At 38.2% G+C, this 21,417-nt stretch overlaps 1 protein-coding gene across 7 annotated transcripts in view; it reads left to right on the top strand.

The window, feature by feature from the left end:
* Positions 1-5,659: 5,659 nt before the first annotated feature.
* The window catches only part of LOC102216577 (regulator of G-protein signaling 20-like), a 29,015-nt gene continuing 13,257 nt past the window's right edge, over positions 5,660-21,417 (top strand). The window contains exons 1-3 of one of the 7 annotated variants that reach the window (XM_023331567.1): positions 5,660-5,869; positions 14,400-14,510; positions 15,906-16,026. Coding sequence is in view for 4 of the 7 variants with exons in the window: in XM_023331541.1 (XP_023187309.1) it covers positions 5,813-5,869 (57 nt within the window). In the remaining 3 variants the exon portion in view is untranslated. Of the gene's footprint in view, positions 5,870-5,899; positions 6,038-14,399; positions 14,511-15,668; positions 16,027-21,417 lie in introns of those variants that run through there. The other 6 variants (XM_023331543.1, XM_023331555.1, XM_023331548.1 and 3 more) reach the window with 6 other exon arrangements.

Here is a 21,417-nt window from a genome sequence, read left to right as displayed (position 1 = left end):
TTTTACAATCCTCCGTCAGGGGATTTGACACAACAAGGAGTCTCATTAAAAAGATTCTGTGATGCATCTGAAGCTATTCCAGATAAGAGGAAAAATCTGTTTTTCCAAAGGAGGATAATATTTATTTCACATTTTTTTCACATGTTCACTTTTCTCATTAGTATGTTTTGTTTTTGACCATCAGAAAAGTAGTGCAGAACTTTGATGTGGAAGGAAATGATTCAGTGTTTTCTGATATTTTTTTTTTATAATAAAAAAATGTAATCAGCCTCTTCCTGTCAATACTTTGTAGAAACATCCTTCACTGAAGCTACAGCTGCAGGTTCTTTCTCGATCAAAATCTCCCAGGCTCATTAAAAATAGACATAGAGCATCTCTGAACATCAATCTTTGTGGTTTTAACACAGATGCTCAACTGCATTAGATTTGCACTGGATGCACTTTGATCCAAACTGTTTTCTGTAGATCTGGTTGACTTTAAAAACGTTCATTTCTGCCCCACTCTGAAGTCTTTTGATACATCTAACTGGTTTTCTCCCATCTCCATTTTCTCATCAGCTTTGACCAGATCCATGTCCCTGTAGAGGGAAATATAATAGTATTATTAGGTTACATATTTTTATTTGTCATTATTTGCAGAAATCAATTTTCACTTTGGCTTTACATGTGGGATTTTTATCAAAAAGGCCTAGTTTGATTGATCATGATTGATTTGAAAAAGCAATTGAAACAGTCAAACGAGTAAAGAGAAAAGTGATTTTTATTTGTAACTTACATTATGTTCTGTTGGTTTTTTCCCATAAAATGATAATAAAAGTGTTTTATTTGGACCTTTGTGGTTGCAATGTCAGAAAATGCGTAAAAGTTTTCAGAGTGTACATAATTTTGTTTGAAGAGGGAGATTGAAGACGACACAGAAAAAGTACAGAGGGTAGGAAAGTAAAAACAATGTTCATAAGGACCCAATCTTTATTTTATAGACATTTTTCAGTCTAAAATCGTAGCTAAATACTGAGATATTTGCTGTTTTCCATGACGGCTGCAGGTGACGCTTTGCTGCTATGATGTTTTCTCTACCAGTGACTCCAGAATTGGGTTTTTCTCAGTGATGAATCACTCCAGGCTCCCCCTTAAACAATGGCTCACAATTTTGACAAATTACAGATCAAAGGTAAATCTGTTTTGGGTTTTTTTTCTGTTGGCGTTTTATGTATTTCCTTATTTGTTTATGTTCATTAGGTCTAGCCATTTGTCATGGATTATTGCTAGAATGGTGTTGCCATACATTTCATTCCTTTGTACTCAGTTTCTCAGGTTATTCTTGTTTTCTGTACTTTGTGCTTTGGGATTTGGCTCTGTTGGATCTGTTTGTCTTTTCTCCTTGATTTGTATTTTTTTTTTAAAATCTTAGTTCAGCTTCTTCTGTGTTAATCATTTCTCTCTGCTTTCTACCTGCTCAGCTGTATCACGTTTCCTCTGATTACTTCATTTCCACCTCTGTCTCTGAATGGCCCAGCAGTTCAGACCTAAATCAAAGTGGGAATCAGTTTTCAGACTAGAAAAAAGTCATTCACAGAAACTCTGCAACCAATCTGTCTAAACATTAAGGTGTTTCTACTGAATGGGAATGTATGGCTCAAGTTTTACTGTTAAAATAAAAGATTTTTGAAAACCATTTATCCTTTTCCTTCCATTTCACAGTTATATGCTAGCTTGTCTGTCACACGAAATGTAAATAAAATACCTACTTGTATTGATATTTGTAGGAAAGTCAAAAGGAATATGAGGTCAAGAAAATATGAGCAGCAGAGACAGATAGTGATATGCAAGTTTGTGCTTTTTGGTGTTGATTGCAATCAGTGCATGTGGTGGTATAATTCTTAGTCATGCGTGGGTGTGTGTTTGTGCTTCCTCTTTTGAAAATATGGGCAGAGGTTTCACTTCCTCCTCGACCTGACAACATCCTCATGCCTGTGGTGAAAGGCAAGAGAAGAGAAGAGACGCCTTAACCAAATGCCAATTTCAACCTCTGAATTTATATTTTATTACTGACGTATCGACACATGTTGTGCTCATTAACAAGCGAGGGTGACTTCAAAAAACATAAGAAACTGAATCCGGCAGTGTGAAAGTTACAAACCAGCAGTCACATGACAGGACTTTTCATTTCAACAAATCTTCTCAAACATCTGATGATACAGAGACGCTTTCATTTGGGTTTGTTTTCATCAAATATGCATCTTTCTTCTGCATGAAAAATTTAATCCAGCCCGCTTGGTGCTTTTATTTCTAATCTTGCACAAATCTGCAAATGTTTTCACCAAAACAGTTTTCTTGCTGCTCTTGATGAATCGGTTCATTTGTGCGTAAGAGAGGAATTAAGCACAGCTGTGAAGATCAACCGGTTTCATCCAGTTTTGAGTCCTGACTCCCCCACCGCATCTACTCTGCCTGTCCGGGCTGCAGTTAGGTGGCAATTCCAACAGAGGGAAACTGAATCACAGTGATCTTTAGACAAAACAGCACTGATCCAATGAGACTTTCTTAATGCAACAGAGGGAGCAAATTAGAAAAAGCAAACAGCATGGGCATAGATGTGCTGCCTTTTGACGAGAAATCAGAACTTGGATGTAGATGATGCAAAAGAATCCTGATTGCATCTGTTGGTCAATATCTCCTTCAAATATGGACAATTTGCACACCATCAGTGCAGTGTGTCAACATGCAGCTTTAGTGCCCCCCAGTGGTGCCTCAGAGAAAAACACAGGGCATTCGACAAGTAGTAGCTTCAGTCCAGTAAGGCGTTAAAACAGAAAATAAAAAGAATTTCGCAGAAAAAGTGTGAAGTCTTCACAATTTTGGCACAGTTGCTAAATTATAACGTTACCTTTTATTATTTTCTGTCCACTAGAGAACCCCATACTTTTTTGTTGTTGCACTTGAGATATTCTGGGTAATCTTTCTAAACTATCCATATGTAAAGTAAAGGCCATTTTTAGGAACAACAATGTACTTGATAGCTGAGAGCACACCTGTGTCAGAGGAAATTTGTGCCACTAGATGTGACTCAGACTTATATCACGGATCAAAGGTCAATCTGATAAGAGTCTGTGGCTGAAATAAAAAAGGCCAGCCTGAACAGTCAGAGTCAGGCTGCATTAGAAAAACAACTGCAAGTTATTACAGCCAAATGCTTCCTACGTGACAAAGTTTTGTTTCTTTCTGACCAAAACCTCTGCAGGCAGATTCAAGGACCTCAGAAACTTCTCAGAAATGTGATTCATTAAAAACATTATGCATGTGCAAGATTTTAGCAAACAAAGTTATCTACACTTTCACATAAAGAAACTGACTTGAATCTGACTGCTAACTAACATGAAAAGATTTTATAATTTATAAGGTGAGACTTTGTGAACATAAATCATAACCTAACCTAACTTATGGTAAGTAATATCAGCTGTTAAGACAAAAAAACTGATCAAATTTGTCCTTGTTCTGTTTTAAAATATGCTTTAATCTGTGTGACTGTTTGCTCTTGTCTTCCTCTTTATTTCTCTCCGTGGTATGTGGTGCCCCCTACTGTTTCAATGTATCCCTGCACATCATTTTTCAGTCTAAAAACTAAAGAAAAAAAATGCAATTCTTAATCTGTAACACTAAAGAGGTGTTTATAAATGTAATTTTATTTCACATTTAGTATAAACACTAAGCAAAGATTTGTAAGACATAAACAGCATCTTTCTCTTCCAGAGATTCCAGCTGCATCAAGAGAGAGACGTAAATTTTCTGCTGCAGATTCAGAGTCAGAAGGAAGCAATACTTCATGCTTCCATTACTCCTTTTATATCATTAGGTGTTACAGTAACATGTCAAAATATCTTCCTGCAGCCAATGCTCTTTTGGAAATGATCATTGTTGTGCTTGTTGTAGATGTAAAGATCATTGTAATGTTGCAAATCCAGGAATGTATATGAGGATTAGACTGGCCTCAGATGAAGTCTCTGAATAATCTCACTGAGAGCAGGAGGCGGGACAGAAAGGACAAAATCAACTCCATGAAGCTGCGACACAACAGACAGAAGGACGGACGGACGGAAAAGGTCATACTGGTTCTAGTGTGCAACTGATATAACAGCACTGTCTTCCAAAGTAATATGTGAAAGTATGAAGAGATTAAATTACAGAGTAACATGGTCTCATTAGCACAATATTTTATTAGTGTCAGTAGTATTTTAATGTAAAAAAATATTACAAGTATTTGTACATTCCACATGTTTCTTCTTAATATCTGTCAAAGGAATATGTTTATCCCCATATGACAGCTTAGGTATCATTGGGGCATAAAAGACTTTCTAAAGTTAAATTAAATCATATTTTAGGCACTTCACACAAAGCCTGTTGAAAATTTTGCATTTCTAGCATCTAGAAACAACAGGACATGCCGAATTGATAGATTTTATAATACTTTACATTGTTCTGCACTAATATGCAATTATTTGTCAAGACCAACATATATAAAATGTGCAAAGGGTGCAGTATATTTGTAAAAATGTCTGTGAAACGACATTTTGTCACAATTAAAATGCGATATAAAAGCAATTCAAATGTCATTTCATAAAGAAAGTGACAAGAAAAATCTAGACAAAACCCAACAGAGGATCTGAGAATAGCTTCTCACACCAAATAAGCCAAATAAATTAAGGTGCAACCGCACATGCTATTAGTGTTCATGCTCTGATGCTTTCAAAATTAATTAATGTCACTGTGTGAATGTAAATGCTGATACTTGTAAACATTGCTGCTATCTTACCATCTGCCTCTTGAAAACATCAGTTTAAATAAAGATTATTACAGCATTCACTTTCTAATCTGACCTGATGTCAGACTGTGTTTCAGACTCAACTGTGGAAACCGCTGCAACAACAAGGAGAGTTCTAACAGCAAGTCTCTGCAGCCAATTGCAAAACACGGTAGTGGCTCTGTCATGGTTGCATTCGTTCATACCATGACATGGATGGTGCTCCTTGATTGGCTGCCTTTTAAATGCCAGCCTATACCATGTCAAGCAGCATTGTGCCATGATATTTCAGCTTCTCAAGCTGCATTATGTTTTGAATATAAAGATATGCCTTAAGAATAATAAAAAAAAAGAATAGGCCATTTTTCTACACATATTTGGTGTTACCTCCCACAGCACAATGCACTGAAAACATAACTTTAAAAAAACAATAAGTAGAAAGCTAAGACGAAATCCTATTACTATCTTATATTTTTGGTACGTATACAAGCATTTGTAATAAAAAAATAAAGCACATTTATGTGTTTTGCAAGTAAATATGCTTTTGTGAAACAAATATTTAGTTATTGAAACTTTTCTTAGATAAGTTTTGGAAAATATAAATGATGTCTACAGTGCTTATGAGGGAAATACGTATCTAGAAAACACGCTTAAAGTAGCTTTACTAAAGAAAACCCCGGGTCCCCTGCTTGGAAGGACGTATGGCTCGGCGCATGCGCTCTGCCGCCCGTGTCCACCGGGGCGGTGATCTCGCTCCCTCTCTCGCACGCGCACTCTCCGCGGGTGTCTCTCTATCGCACTCTCTCTCTCTCTCTGGGAAAAACCCGAGCAGGAGGAGAGCAGCAGAAGGGGGAGGAGGAGGAGGAGGTCTCCTTCTTCTTCCGATTCAGCGACTGAGTCAGGCTATTTGAAAAAAATAAATAAATAAATAAAATTAATTAAATAATAAAATAACCGCACCAAACCTGGTGGTACGGGGCGGCTGAGGAAGAAAAAAATAAAAACCTCACGCGGATGTGTCTCCGAAAGCGCAGCGGATACCGCCCTCCGGACCTGATTAATGCCAAGATTGTGAGTATCTGCTCGGCTCGTGGAACGGGCTGGAACACGGGAAGTGGGGTGGAGGAGTGGAGGAGTGGAAGAGTGGAAGGGGGCGCTGGTTCCAGTTTAACCTGGCCGCTCTGAGGGCTCCGCGGCGGGGCTTCTCCTCGCTCGTCGCTGCGCGGTGGAAAGGGAAAGGTCGGTCTCCTTGATTCCTTCCCTCATTCCCCCAACCCGCTACGTCCTTTCCTCCCTCTCTCACCTCCTCGCTTTCTGCAGTAGTTAGTCTGTGGAGGTAAAGATGAAGTGAAAGAGGCGACAGAAGTCTCTCTCTTCGGCCTTTTCCGCCTAATTTAAACGCTTTTCTTAATGACACTTGACTCCAGGACTCCTGCGGGGCCGTCCAGTCTCGCACCTCTTCTTTGACGGCTTTTATTTCTGTATCATGTAACACGAGCAGCTCATTAGGAAAAAGCACCGATGGCACTTTGGTTCTCCATCAGTTTTATGACATTCTATCACTTGTCACGTCTTGTCGATTAGTTTCTGAGAAACATTAGAAAACTATAGATCAACTTCTCTGCTTTAAAGTTACTGTCATGCACTCTAACTATATTTGTGCACCAGTTTTCATTCATTTTAATGAACTTTCAAAAGGTTTTGCGTGTAACAGTAAGACGATAAGTATCAAAAAAGAGAAACGTCGATCGGATGAGTTAATAGTTGCACCATAAAGTGAGCTTTTTTTCCTGTCCTCAGGAGACACTAGTATGTGTTGTAGGTGACTGGCTCATAAAAGGACAGTGTGTACACGTGTGGCTGCCACCTTTTTGTCTCCATAACATCTTCCTGAAAAAGAATGTGCATCCGTTTTTTTCTGTTTACTTTCTCTGCAATGTTTCAGATCATCAAACAAAATGTGTCATTAGACAAATATATTCTTAGTAAATAGGTTTTCATATGATGATGTAAGAGGAGATCTGGCGCTATGTGAAAACATTTGAGGGTGTTTTCAAATTGCAACATTTGTTACATTTTCAGTTGGTGTGGTTCACTTTCACACTACACTGTGTCAAGTGAACAAAACCCTTTAAAGAACCTGCCCCCAACCTGTGGTGGTGGCGCTGCACCACCACAGGCTGCACCAACAACCACTGAAGAACACACTCGGCACAGCTCCCTTCTGCAGGAAGTGTAAATAAAAACAAAGTGGTGTTTGTCAGATTTCTCTTTTGTCTTTGGTAAAAGACCACAAGCTATTTCTTCCGCTAGCACTACTTGCACATTGATTTTGGTTGTATTTACCCAGAATGCCATACGCTGTGGTCCTCTTCCTGCTTTTGGTGCTATCTCCAGTCTGGCTGGCGTTCACATATGCATTCGAATCAGAATTCACTTCAACTGAACCGAGACCTACAGTACAGACCAAAAGTTTGGACACACTTTCTCATTGAATCCAATGAGAAAGTGTGTCCAAACTTTTGGTCTGTACTGTAGGTTTGTAGGCCGACCAGAGTTTGCTTTTTTTGGTCCATATCAGAATTCAGTTGCGCATTCACAGCTCCCTAAAGGAGCCAGACTTTCTGAATAGACAAACTAGGTTTGGATTAAAGTGGACCAAACAGTAACTTTAACCAAATTTATGTCAGGCTTAGTTCAATTTCACTAGCCACACTGACGTTTGGTTACTGCCAGACCTGTAGATTCAAGAAAGCACTACAATTAATACCTTTCTGACGACATTAAAGGTCTCTTAAAGCAACACATTATGCCTCAATCTAAAAATATTGAAGAACGGATGAGAAACAAAGTTGTTTATCCATTGGTTTCGAAAGGATCATAAAGGTCAGAAAACACTGATTGGTGGTGAATGTTCCCAGGAATGACCGGCCAACTTAAATTACTCCAAAAGTGCGCCGACTCACCCAGGAGGTGCTAAAGTAACCCAGAGCAACATCCAAAACCCTACAGCCTTCACTCCTTTAGGTTTGTGTTCATGATTCAGAGCTAAGAAAAGACTTTACAAAAATGGCATCCACGAGACAGATGTAAGGCGGCTCAAAAAGAACACAAAGGTGTACTGTAGATTTAAAAATCCTATATAAATGATCTGCAAGACTTTTGAGGAAATATTCTGTGGACTGACAAGACAAAATGTAAGTTTTTTTATCCCATAATGTCTGGCATACCATCATATCCAGGGAGTGACTTTTTCACAACACAGTGGGTCCTACCACCAGTCTAGACTTGGTTAGACTTTAAAACTGGCTGTGATGTAGTTTCTTTCTAATCCGTCAATGAGTCAATTTGCCCCTTGCTAATTTGCATATGTATTTTCTACCTATGCATTTCCATTTCATACCTGTTCGAGCAAATATTAAGTGATCACAACATTTTTTAACAGAGGATAGGAGAGTCTAACAGTAACTGTAGTATAGAGTAAAACATGGTGGTGCCCTTCATGGTGTGGAGCTACACTTCACCTTTGGGAACGCAGTAAAAATGTAAGGCGCTATGAAAGCAGAATTACGTACTGTAGGATTTGGACTGACCGTTTAGACTACGTGCGTCCTTCTCCAACCTTTAAGAGCCGTTTTAGATGTCCCTGCTCCACAGTTGGATTAATGGCTAAATTAGCTCTTCAGCTTTTCATTGACTTCTGCTGCGGCCTGGTAATAAATCCTTCATTTGATTCAGTTTTGCTGAGCCAGGGTAACATCTAAAACATTCTCGACCCTGACTCTTGTTGACTGCAGTTGGCCAGCGTTAATGTAGAAAGAATTTTAATGGCCACTTCTTTTTTTTAGGGCTGATGATGAACCAAAATTACACTGAAAATGCAGTAGAAGCACATCTAACCTTTTTAGAACTACATACTAAAACCACTGTACATCAGTTTGTTTATCTTTATTGATTTTTAATTAAAAATTATGATAAAAATGTTAATATCTCACACATAATTTTACTTACTAGTCTACTCTTGTCTAATATGTGCTTAAAGCATTGTATTTAACATAGTTTTCATTAATCTGTCTTCTTGAGAAGAATTGAGAACTAATAACATTGAAATATCTTAAAGTCGCCCCCTGCTGATAGATGTTGTTTTCACACTTCCTTAAGCAATGAGCAGAACAAAGGTTTCTATGCAAAGTTTTCAGAAGTGCAATAGACACTCATAACTCATAACAAGACTTATGATGCGTTGTGTTTACCTCTGATCTGGGAATGACGTCACCCCAACCGTAAATGTGTTCCAGTTGGAAGTTGGGAAAGTCAGTGGGACATGCACATTTTTGTACCAATTTATGAGCTGCTATTGAACTTTGTAACAGCATGTTCACTGGTAGATGTTGTGCAGTACTGTATATGTGTTTTATTTAAGTTCATACACAGTTTTTCCTGCAACCATCACTACACATTATTCCTGCGGCAGCCATATTGAATCTTTAGGTGGAGGTTGGTGAGTCAAGCACTGCAGATGCTGTGAGGTTTCTGTTTGCATTTTCAAATAGAAATGATGAAAGTTGAACTGTACAAATGCAATGTTACATATTTATAGTCCCCTCATCTATTTGTAGTTCAGTATTAGTGAAAAATTTTGTACTTGCAGATTTTTTTCATGCAACATATCTAAAATATTCAAAATGAAACTTGGAAAACTCAGATACCTTGGCAGACTGCTACTTAGCACACTATTGGCTTCTACTTGTTAAGCACCTCTTATTTTCCTTGATGCTGATTGGCCACAAACAGCAGAGATAAGGAAGACCATAGAGTTTTTATAGTATAGTAGACCTTTTCCACTGTGCACATTAATAGATATTTAGTTATGTTTGGTGTTTTACCTGTTAAATTAGGCAGTTCTGAACCCTTTTAATGGGGGTCTCAAGTATTTGCAGGTCTTAATCATTTGTTAACCAGGGATCCACTGTAGTTGTATTCTCTCCATTTACAATATTTATCCATATATATGCCACATTTATTATCACCTTCCTGCATCGTCTAAATATGTACAACGTTTCCTAAAGAAGTTATTGGACATGTTCTTTTTCTACTAGGAGAAACTTTTAGAACTACAACGTTTCCTGGTTGCAACAGATTACAGGTCAGAAAGTTGACCTGGTCTGTGAATTAGTGCATTTTCTTAGAGAAAACTAAACTTCAGTCACAAACCATGCTATTTTTGTGTTTGTGGCTAATTAGGGGAACTTCAATGTCCTTTAAAGCATGTTAAGGCCCAAACTGACAAAACACGTGGAATACCTCATCTCTAGGAATTTGTAGGATTCTTGTTTTAAGCCTATTTATAACCATATAAGGCTAAAGCCTTTAATTGTTTTTTTCTCAACAGGAAGAGACAGAAAGCAGAAACGAATGTGCTGTTGTGTTAAAATATGTTTAATCTGAGCAAATAAATCAGATTTTACAGCTGATCTAATCTAAGATCATTAATAAAGTAATACTAAGCATGTTTGGGTGAACAAGGAGCTGAATTTTGGGTTAAAGAACAGAGGAAGACCTGACAGAGTGAGTTGGTAGTACATCTCTTTCAGATTGGTGGGTCTGTGCAGGAGGAACTCCTGGTTATCAAATGTCAGCAGCCATGTCCCTTTATCCTCAGAAATCCGTGTTTCTCCGGCTCCTTCCTGTGGCAGAGTCACATTACAAACACAGTCCAAAAACTGCGAGGGAATTATTAAAAAGTAAAATGAAATTGGTTTGCAAATGTAAAAGTTAAGGTTGTTAGTCACTTTGACTTTTTCAGAACAAAGTAGGTTGTATTTATTACTATTATTAAAGCACTGTGGTGTATGTCTTCAGTGACTTCAGGAAGACTCAAAGTATTTTTCTTCTTGTTCTTGCCAGTTGGTTCACACTTCCTCTTCCTGGCTCTTTCTTCATTTTGTCTGTTACCTACTTCCTCTTTCTCAAGTTGGTCATCTCCTTCCCTCTTCATCTCTTTCTTGCATTCTCCTCCTGATTTGCAGTTCTTATTGGTCCTAATGTTTTTGTCTGCTTGTTAGTAGTGATGCACAAAACTGTTCAAAACTCTCAAACCAGCACTGACCTTGAACTTCAATTCAAAGTCTCAATCGGTAGATTTACATCAGGGGTGTCAAACTCCAGTCCTCAAGTGTCCTGCAAATTTTAGATGTGCCTCTGCTGCACCACCTGCATAGAATAATTAGGTCATTAGCAAGGCTCTGGAGAACTTAACTACAGGAGGAAGAGGTAATTAAGCCATTTCATTCCAGTGTTTTGTACCTGTGGCACATCTAAACTGCAGGACAGCGGCCCTTGAAGACTGGAGTTTGACACCTGTGATCTACAGCCAGGGTGCTCAAGTCCAGTCTTCAAGAGCTTCCGTCCTGCAACATTTAGATGCATCTTTACTCCAACAGACCAGGATCAGCTCTGAACAGACCTCTTCTTCTTCTTCTTCTTTGTTTTATGGCGGTTGGCAAACAACTTGTAGGTCATTACCGCCTCTGAACAGACCTGCTAATGAGCCATTGATTTGATTCAGGTGTGTCGGAGCAGGGAAGCGTCTGAAAGTTGCAGGATGGTAGCTCTTGAGGGCTGGACTTGATCACCCCTGATCTACAGGCTTCTTTGAGGTAGAATTTTTTTCTGCTTTTTTTTTAGTACTTTCTGAATAGATATTTTTACTACAATGACTTTTGTAAATGAAGTCATTTACAAAAGTCCTTAATGTGCAGCAAGTCACCAAAATAAGAAGCACCAGGCCTATAGGCAGCAGTTCCTAAGAGTTAAGTCTTTACCATAAAACCTTAAAAACAAATGAAAGGTTGGACACAGGAGGAGAAATTGTGTTATAGTTTGTAAGTCACTGTTAAAAAAACAGCCTAAAGATGCATTTTATATCATGCTTCTGCTAAATTTGTGTTATTTGAAGACAGCAGAGATTCATATCTGCAGTAATCTGTCAGTGGCCAATTACTGGACTGAAAATGAATGAAGAGTGGTCAAAGTCCAAAGAAAAAACTTTAAGTTTCAAACAACGTCACTGTAAAGGACATTGAGAAAGTTTGACTCTTTGGAGGCAAGATTGAGAATCCAAACCTGCACTGGGAGTTCACGTTTAGTCTTACTGAGAAATGTAACAAACATTAACCATAAAAGGAAAAGCTGAAATACCGTTGAACAATGCTTCTTGTCATGCGATTGGCTGGCGCTTGTTAAGCAGCCAATCCAGAAGTGTCATTCATTTTCCTTCCAGCTGATTGGTCATACCCACAACAGCAGGAAGGAAAGCCCCGGATGTTGGTTTTTGTGGCAGTTTTTCACTGTATTAATTGATTTTACAGTATGTTTGGTGCTTGAACTATTAATCTAGGCACTTATGCACATTTTTGGAGGGAGTCTGGAGTATTTGGTTGTGGTTCTTAACCACTGCGAATCCTGGGGTCCACTGTACCAGTTTGAATTATTTTATTAATATTTATGCATGTTGCTCCACAGAAAATTGGTCAATTCTTACTCATTTACAGTCTTATGATTGTATTAAAACATAAATGGCAGGCAGCGTACTACATTTAGATTTCACTCCTGTTTTTTTTTGTTTTTTAATCCCCAAATTTAGCTACATACAGTACAAGATGCATTTGAGGCCCTTTTTTTTAAAGCAAAACTATAAATTCTTCAATTTGTCAGGAACTTGGCATTTTTAATTCCAGCATTGGATCTATGACGATTAACCTTTGAAACTTAATGATGCTTAAAATTTACCTAGAAGTGTTAATTTTTTTAAATATTTTTTTTATATTTGTAAATTTTGTAAGGTGTAAATTTGAACAGTTTAAGATGTTATTTGTCTGTTGCTGTTAATACAACTCGGCGCTGTCATAGACAAGGTGGGAACGTTATTTGGTGTTCTCTAAAATTGTGTGGTAGAATTTTCAGAGAAACGTGTTTTTCTGCGAGTCTGAAACAGACGCAGACGACAATCATGACTGCTGTACGATCAGTAATCTTAATTCACATAAATATTTCCTGCTTTTCTCTTTTCCACACCTTATCTGTCAGTCATTGTCTCCTTTAGTTTTAGTTTCTATTCTGTACATAATTGGTTTTTAGACATCACATATTTTTTAGTTGTGTTTAATCTTCTTTTCTTGCCGAAGCAGCAGTTAAGAAGAAAACATGAGAGCAAACTCCTCCACCTGTTATTCAGAACTGGGTGAAATGCACTGAGATCACTCAGGAAAAGTTTTTAAAAAGTCCTAAATTTACAAGAACAATTAAAAATGTCTTGCAGTAAATCTCAGCTCAGGAAATCTGCATCGACAGCCTTTCTTTTTCTCTCTAAATAACTTCTAGCATCATTAGCTTTCTGTATTCAAGCTAATTGGCTTGATGAGCAACAGCCTTGCTACTAATCTCTGTCTCATGGTTTCAATGTGGGATTTTAAAGCTGAACTATCTAAAGGGCAGCTGCTTTCAAACTCCAGCTTTATTCTGCTTTATAGGAAAAAAACCTTCTCCAATTCATGATGACCAAAATGATTTTGAATCATGCATATTTGATGGACACATTGTGCGTGTGATCACCATAAACTGATTAATGACCATATACATGTTTCTTTTTTTCTTTGATTGCCAAAATTCCTGGTTTTTGAGCCTTGGTTTAGAAAAATAAACTGGAACTTCATGTTAAAAATTCTTAAAAAGTTGAAGATTAGCTCCGAACACATAATCCACTATGGATTATGGTTTCGATTCCCAGACCTGGACCACTCACTGCATGGCTTCTCTTCCTTTCTCTACCCTGTCCAACCACTAATGATGAAGGCCACTAGTGGCAAAATATTGTGTATAAAAACAAAACTCCTTAATGTCTGTCTTTCTTTTTAACAGAATAATTAGAAATGTGCAAAGACACAAGAATTGCTGCTACATTTTCACCAAATGGTCTTTATAAACATACAATACAGTTCCCACATTTTTATTAGTAAAAACAGATTTTCTTGTTTTTATACTTGGCAAAAGTGGAATGCAAGCACAATACCTGATGGATCCTTGACTTGGTATCTGGAAGAAAAGAAATGTCAGAAAAACCAAGAGGACAGGTTTGGGATATATGAGAGTCATGACTTTTTTTTTTTTAAACCAAAAGTTTTGCATAACTGAAATGAAATCTTATTGTGATTAATTGACCATATTTGAGTTGGGACACACATTCACTGTGGCCTTCTTCTTCTCTTCCTTTGTTTCTGTGTGTGTGTGTGTGTGTGTGCTGTTGCCGATGGACACCCATGTTCTTATCATTGGGGTTCTGGTGCATGTTGTGGCTGTTACATCTGTTGCTGTGTGCGTGGGGGTGGGGGTGTGTGCGTGGGTGTGTGTGTGTGTGTGTGGGCGTGCTCCTTCATGTGTGGAACTTTTGTTTTGGGGTAATTTTTTTTATTTTACAATACATTTGCATCGTGTGCGCTTGTGTTTGGCTATTTTGTGCGAATGCATGTCTGTGGACTCATTTGTGTGTGTGTGGGGGGGTGTTTGTGCGTGTGTGTGTGTCTGGGTGCGTGTGTTTGTAAAGGAGAGGTCCGAGGAAGAAGGGGGGATGACATGCATGTGTCCAGCCTGCTAACATCCCTGACGACTCGCACGCTAACAGACTGCCCACCCTCACGGCATGGCGGATGTACTGGTAAATCTACTGCACCTCTTCCTTTTCTTGCTCCTGTTTTCTTCAGATGAGTTGATTTAATGTGTGAAATCTCAATTCAATTGCAACAAAAAGGTTAGCATGTGTATTGTCTATACATTCTCTCTTTTTTCTAATTGCTGCTTTTTAAATATCCATCACTAAAAGTGTTTCCATTGCAGTTTTACGTAACATCTATTTCAATATGGCCGAAAATCACATCATGCTTGTACAAAAACTAGTTATTTTTTAGAATGTTTCCATTAAGCAAATTTATTTTTATAAAATCAATTTGTGCAATTCTATAGTTAATAGAAACGCACCCACTGACACCACATTTGCAGGGATATGTGCTCAGTGAAGTTGGGTGTATATGGCAAACCATAAGTGTCTATAATAGTGTCAGCAAGTGTGAAGTGACATATTGTGCTGCTCTACCAGAGTGTAACAAATGTTAAATTACCCTGCATCACAAAACATTAAGTAAATGCTGTAGATTTCTTGTAAAGCGCCACCTAGTGTCTACATTGTGACACCAGTTGGATAACTGTTTAACATGACATTAAATTTGATGATGTGAATTTTAACTTCATGTTCATTTAGTAGGAAGTCACAGTGAAGCTGCAGATTCCACAGTTTGAATATTGGCTTGTAAAACAACTTGTTTGCACAGTTTTGGCATATTTATAAAAATACTTGAGTCACTTGCAGTTTATCATTTTTGTCAGCTGGTTCAGCTGAAAGGATGTTCCTTTTCTTTACACACTCTCAGAAAAGTGTCAGTCAGTGATTTAGAAGAATATTTAACAGTTTCATTTATCATTTTTAAATATCCACACCTGCCGGCATCTTAAGCAATAAAGATGTGGACAATGGAGTGGAGATTTAAGACAATCGATCATTTCTAGTTTTGGAGGCGTTAACTGCTTCACATGAAACCTAACACCTGGTCATATTTGTTGAAAAGCTTTCCAACATGTTCCATGGATTCCAGAGTTTTCTTTAGCGTGAAGATAAGGCAGGTTATAAATTATTCTGTGGTTGTGAAAGGAACCAACATTAACAAGTCTAGTCTAGAAGTTCAGATGGAGCTGGAATGTAAACGCTGACTTTTTTTTTTTTTTTTTTTTTACTGATTTGCTTTTATTGATGCAAACGAAGGTTAGCTCGGCCCACATGGTGCTGGCTGCTGGGGTGTGTGTGTGTGTGTGTGTGTGTGTGTGGGTGCGCGTGGGTGTTTCTGTGGACACCCAGTCTGATTCATCAAGTTTCGTGAAGAAACCAAGAAGCCCTGTGTGTCACAACGCCTCTGACTGTTTCCTGCCTCGGTGTCTTCATCCCTCCCCGTCTTTTCCTGTTGCTCCGGGCCGCCTCTCGTCTCTTCCTTCTCTGCTGGAGGGTGAGGCATGTCGTCGCACAGAATCAGCACCGGGGAAAGAGCAGACATCACAAAAAGAGACATCAGTTCGCTCTGTCATTCAGTAAACCCTCGCTGGTCCAGGCTTGAGTCGTCTCTCTGGTGAGCTTTACCGCTGAAGTTTTTGACCTCGTAGCTCAGCAGATAGAGTTGGTGCACTGATGGATCGAAAATTGTGCCACCAGGATGCAATTAATTGTAGAACCTCTCATCTGGCTTTATTATTATTGTGATATACTTTGAAATTATATCATTATTAATATTTAAATTGGACAACGTTCTCGGTTTCTGATTCATTAATCCTTGCAGCTTCGTATTTAAGGCTGATACATTAAACATATTAACATGTTCCATCAGATTCTCTCTGCTTGGTTCTGCTTTCTTCAGTTGGGTCACAGATTTTCCAAGGTAGCTGAATTGTTCAGGAAAAGAAAAAAAAAATCTCATATGTTGTCCATGACAAACATCATGTGGTTTTAATGTTAAAGTTGATCGTTCCATCCAGGAAATCACCACCAGATTGTGAAACTTGAACTTCCTATGACCAAATGGCATCTTTTGGCTCTGACAGCAACTTGTTTGAAAATCTCCTTTTAAAGCTGGACATTTTTTAAAATGTATTTTTGTCGAAGGAGTCAAAGAGCTTGTTTTGTTCTGGCTTGTTGGTAGTTGTAGTCTGGAGGGACTGTGTGCATGTTGCCCCACGTTAACGGATTCTAAGTTTCTCACGTGTGACAAACTGAATATTAATTGTGTGCATTTAGTCCTTAAACAGACTTCTCCTTATAAGGGCTCGAATTGAATGTGGAGGGTGATTTGGTTTGTGGTGAAAAACATGAAGTGTGTCACCTCGATGCAGTGCTAAGCTGGATTTATGGAGCCACTTATGCGCTTCTGCTTCACTGTGTGACTGTTGAAAAGTGGGAAAGCAAGGTGGTCTGTGGGAAGTTTTCAGTGAAAAATGAAGAGGATAGATCAAGCAGAAAAGCAGCTCAGCACATGTGAGTGTGTGTGTGTGTGTGTTTTAATGGGACATTAGCAGAGCTCTATCAGAGCCCAACATGTCAGGGCAGGAGGTTGGAGAAGTTCAGTTCCTTCAACTATTTGTTCGTCTTCACTGCGCTGCATTTGGCTCCGACTCCCTGAAACCTGCGCTCTCTGGAAAAACAACAAAAACTGTAAAATTCTGACTGAACCAGAATAGGATGATCCTGGGCAGCAGCTATCGGTTACTTTAAATGGTTTTTATGTCTAGAAAGCAGCCAGTCTCCCTGGTTACTGACAATCAATTCACCCAAATAGCATAACAATAATGTTAAGTGATTGCATATTAAACAGTATTCATTATAAAATTAGATTTCTTAACATTTTAATGATTCAGGTTTTTTATAGCAATAAACATTGAAAATGTTTACATGTAATTTATTTCAAAAAATCATAAATTTGCTAAAAAGCAGTTATACCAACTGCAGCCTCAAAACTGGCCAAGTCCTGGTGATGGAAGCTTCAATTCTCATCATAGTATTGATTAATTATGATTCATTATAGATTTTCCTTTAAAAAGAAAAGAAAATCTTCATAATCTCTTGTTTTTGTCATTTAGGAAAATCCAGACAGCTTTTATAAGCAGAATTACTTATAAAAGCTTACTTACGTTGCATTCTTTTATAAGAACACAACGTTCTTTTATAAGAACGCAACAACGGTTTAGAAAACCAAATGGAGACCAGCTTATCGTTATGAGAAAGATGCAGGATTTTGGTTCAAATAAGAACTGCATGTAAATAGTTGTACTATATTTAATATATTGGGTGATGCACAGAGCCTAAATTTGCAGACCCCTGATCTAGCAGATGAAAACGGTCACCCTATTCCAATATGTCTGAAGCAAAAAGTGCAACACCTTAAGTTAGGATTCATTAAGCTAAAACTGTGAAGGTAAGAAATGAAATACTACATGATGTAATGAAACTCAGTGTTTTCTTCTAGCTTAGCTTCTGATTAATAAGTAGACTGAATGTTTTCACCTGGTTTGTAGCTGCAGGTTCACTTGGTTTTCTTGGTGTGAATAGAAACCAAACTTCTGGAAAAAGTTAAAAGATACAAACTCGTTAACTGATTTGAACCAAAATAAATGATTAAGGTGTGAAAACTGTTATTTTACAGTAGTTTTTGTGCATAAAGGAATGGATTTTGATTAATTTAATCAATTTCAGATCTACGTTTTTACTTCATGTCCACTGATATTTGCAAACAGTGGTCACTTGCCTATTCCTGGTTCTGTATTCAAGGTTTTGTCTGTGGACAGATTTGTTTTTGTCGTTTTGGGGCATATCAAAAATATGATATCAGAAAGTGCAGCTTGAGAAGCTGAAATACTTGATGGCAGTGTGACTGGAGGAATATTTGGTGTTTGAACTGTTAAACTAAGCAGTTTGAAGCATTTCTGAGTTCTCAAATATTAGTGGATACCAGCTGTTTGTACTTCCATAGGTTTAATAGAAACCTATGTGCTGTACGTTTTTTTTTTTTTTTTTCCTAACTTGACAAAAGCATTTTTGCTTTGATTGAATGAGCTCAAACTTTCTTGAGCTATGTGAATGTATTTTTACTGCTAACATAGAGGGTGATAATTATAGGAAACTTTCATCATGTTTTCGTCTCCTGCTTTTTCCAACATTAAAAAAAAAAAACTGTCAAAGAAATCAAACATTTTCTCTTTCAACTCCTGCATTTGTCTTTTGATCTGTGATCGTGAGTCGTCACTCAGAGACACTCAGTGGACTGCTGGCAATCAGGTGGAGAGATTATAGATGCGTAATCTCTCAGATTAATACTGAAAATGAGCGCTTCATTACTTAAAGCCTGCTGTTAGCTGCAGCTGTGTGTGGAACGTGTGTGAGCTGGTGGACGGATGGACACGCTGTACCAAAAAAAGGCTCCGGCTGTCCGTCTCGCTCTTCATCTGAATTTCATATTGCTTTATTGGCTTGGTATGCGAATCCATCTGTGCTGCCAAAGCATGGAGGGACAGGAGGTGTGCCAGTTCACCAACACTAAGGTGATTACTGTATAGCTTTCACCATGTATGAGCTTATTTGTTGTTGTTGTTTTCTAAACTAAGTCAGATATTTTTGAAAATATATACCAGATATGGCTTTCCCATTAATATAGGACAGTAGACCACATCTAAGTGCTAAATTGGTTCACACCCAACATTTAAAGTTCAGGAGCTGAAAATATCTGGAGAAATGTAAGAAAAATATGAAAAAGATGGAATTTGGACCAAAAGAATATGGAGGAAGCATCAGTTCATGTTCTAGGACAAAGGTTTTTCTGTTGTAGTGTCGTTCGCCTTGCAGTCAAAATAGTTCCCATCCGGATTCGACTGTGTGTCATTCACAAACAAATGCGCAATGCTATCAAAAAAAAAAAAAAGACAGACAAAATGAGGGTGCCCTCAGATTTTCCCATCAAGTCTATTTGTAGACACTATAAACGATGGTGTGCATCTCCTCCCTACATAACGCGTACAGAGCATCCGGAAAGTATTCACAGCGCTTCACTTTTTCCACATTTTGTGGCACTACAGCCTTATTCCAAGCTGCATTGAATTAATCTCTCCTCAAAATTCTATACACAAATACCACATGATGATGATGTGGAAAAAAAGTGTTTTGCACACATTTGGGGAAGGACACAGAAATATTTCTGCTGCTCCGAAGGTCCCAATGAGCTCAGTGGCCTCCATCGTTGGTAAACGGAGGAAGTTTGGAACCAGTAGGAGTTTTTCTGGAGCTGGCCGACCATCTAAACCGAGCGGTCAGCGAGAAGAGGGAGGAGACCGGGAACCCAACGCAGCAATTTACAAAGATATTCTGGATGAAAACTTTCCAGAGTATCAAGACTGGGGCGGCGCTTCTGGCAGCAGTGTGTCGGGTTTCCTTCATTCAGCCATTTGTTGAAGGTTCCAAGTGGAGAATTGTCTACGGCAAAACCTTGATCTAGAATCTGAAATCTTCTTAATCCCAACGGCAAAATTCCAATTTTACATTTTACTCGTCAGTAGGACTGCTTCATTATGGAAAGAATTTTAATAACACATGCTTGATATATTTCATTGCACTTCTAGTGCAATAAAATAATTTTAAAATAAAACCAATTCCATCACGAATAAGTGGGCATTGTTTATACCCACTTATTCTACTGAAGATCATATTATTTAAGTTTGGTGAGATACATTCAGTAAATTCCTGTGTTGGTTGGTAATAGATCACTCAGATTTCATTGCGTTGCTTAGATTTGCTGTATTGAGTAGCTGATCTTTCATTTAGTTTTTTTTGTTTACATTAAACTTTGGAAGAACTTGAAATGCTTGTTTGCTAAATGATGCCTCTGCTGGTAATCTTACCCCTTTGCCACTACAACCAAAACAGTTTTGTTGGTTTTATGCCCGACGTATTGCAGATATAAACAGTTTTTTCACTGTTCATATCAGTCATACATCAGTTCATTCCTGCGGCAGGACGTTTCACCACTTCGTTTCACCACTTTTCCTCATACTTCACTTTTTAAAACAAGACACAGCTGCTCTTCTCTTCACTTATAGGTATTCTGTGCCTTTAATGAAGTCATTATCTGTCCTTTTAGTTACCTCTTGGTGCACATATGTAAATTATCTCCATCTAATTTAAATGTCACCTAGTTTAATCAGATTAACACGGCAACCCAGATCCCTTTAAATACGCTCACTCTAAAAATCCGCATGGAGTAAAAGAGGAAGTCATGCCTCTGATTACATTGGATTTTGTTTTCTTTCATTTTTCATCTCTTTACTTAGTTTTTGTTTCTCTTCATCATTTTCATCACAGACATTTTTCACCCTTATATCATCTTTCTGGCATTTAAAACCTTCTAATCAGTGTTTCTCCAGTCAGTCACTTTCCAAGAGATAAATTTACCTACTTTTTGTACAGTCCTGCTCTCATTCTGCTTCAGACACTCGCTGACAAAAACACTCACACACACAGAGGCAGCAACACGATATCTCTGTGTTACATAAGATGGGGTGGGTGATAACTGAAGGTAAGGGAGTGCCCTATCTTTTCTCTGACATATCAGGTAAACTTTGTGTGTGCGTGTGTGTGTGTGTACCTAAACATGACTGATTATGTTTGACTTTTATGCCTGTCTGTGTGTGTTTCTGCAGTGAGTAAACTCACACGGACTCTGCATTTGTCAGCAACTCCACCATTGGTCGTCTTCTTTTAAACAGAAACTAAAAAACTAAAAACAGAAGCTGTTTATTTTGTGACGTGTTGTGATCGTTGTACGGACCTTGCTTCACCGTCTTTATTTATCTTCACAATGGCTGCAGCACAAACCTTTCCTCATCTACCTGTAGAAGGTGTACACATGAATCCAAATGTCCAGATGGGCTGAGGTGGATGTTGCTCCTTCTTATTTTGTAGACTTTGTGCTCTGATGTTGCTT

This window comes from Xiphophorus maculatus, chromosome 1 (genome assembly GCF_002775205.1).
Source record: "Xiphophorus maculatus strain JP 163 A chromosome 1, X_maculatus-5.0-male, whole genome shotgun sequence".
In the NCBI taxonomy this organism is placed as follows: domain Eukaryota; kingdom Metazoa; phylum Chordata; class Actinopteri; order Cyprinodontiformes; family Poeciliidae; genus Xiphophorus; species Xiphophorus maculatus.
Note: the sequence above shows the minus strand (reverse complement) of the source record. Positions and strands in the feature narration are given on the sequence as shown.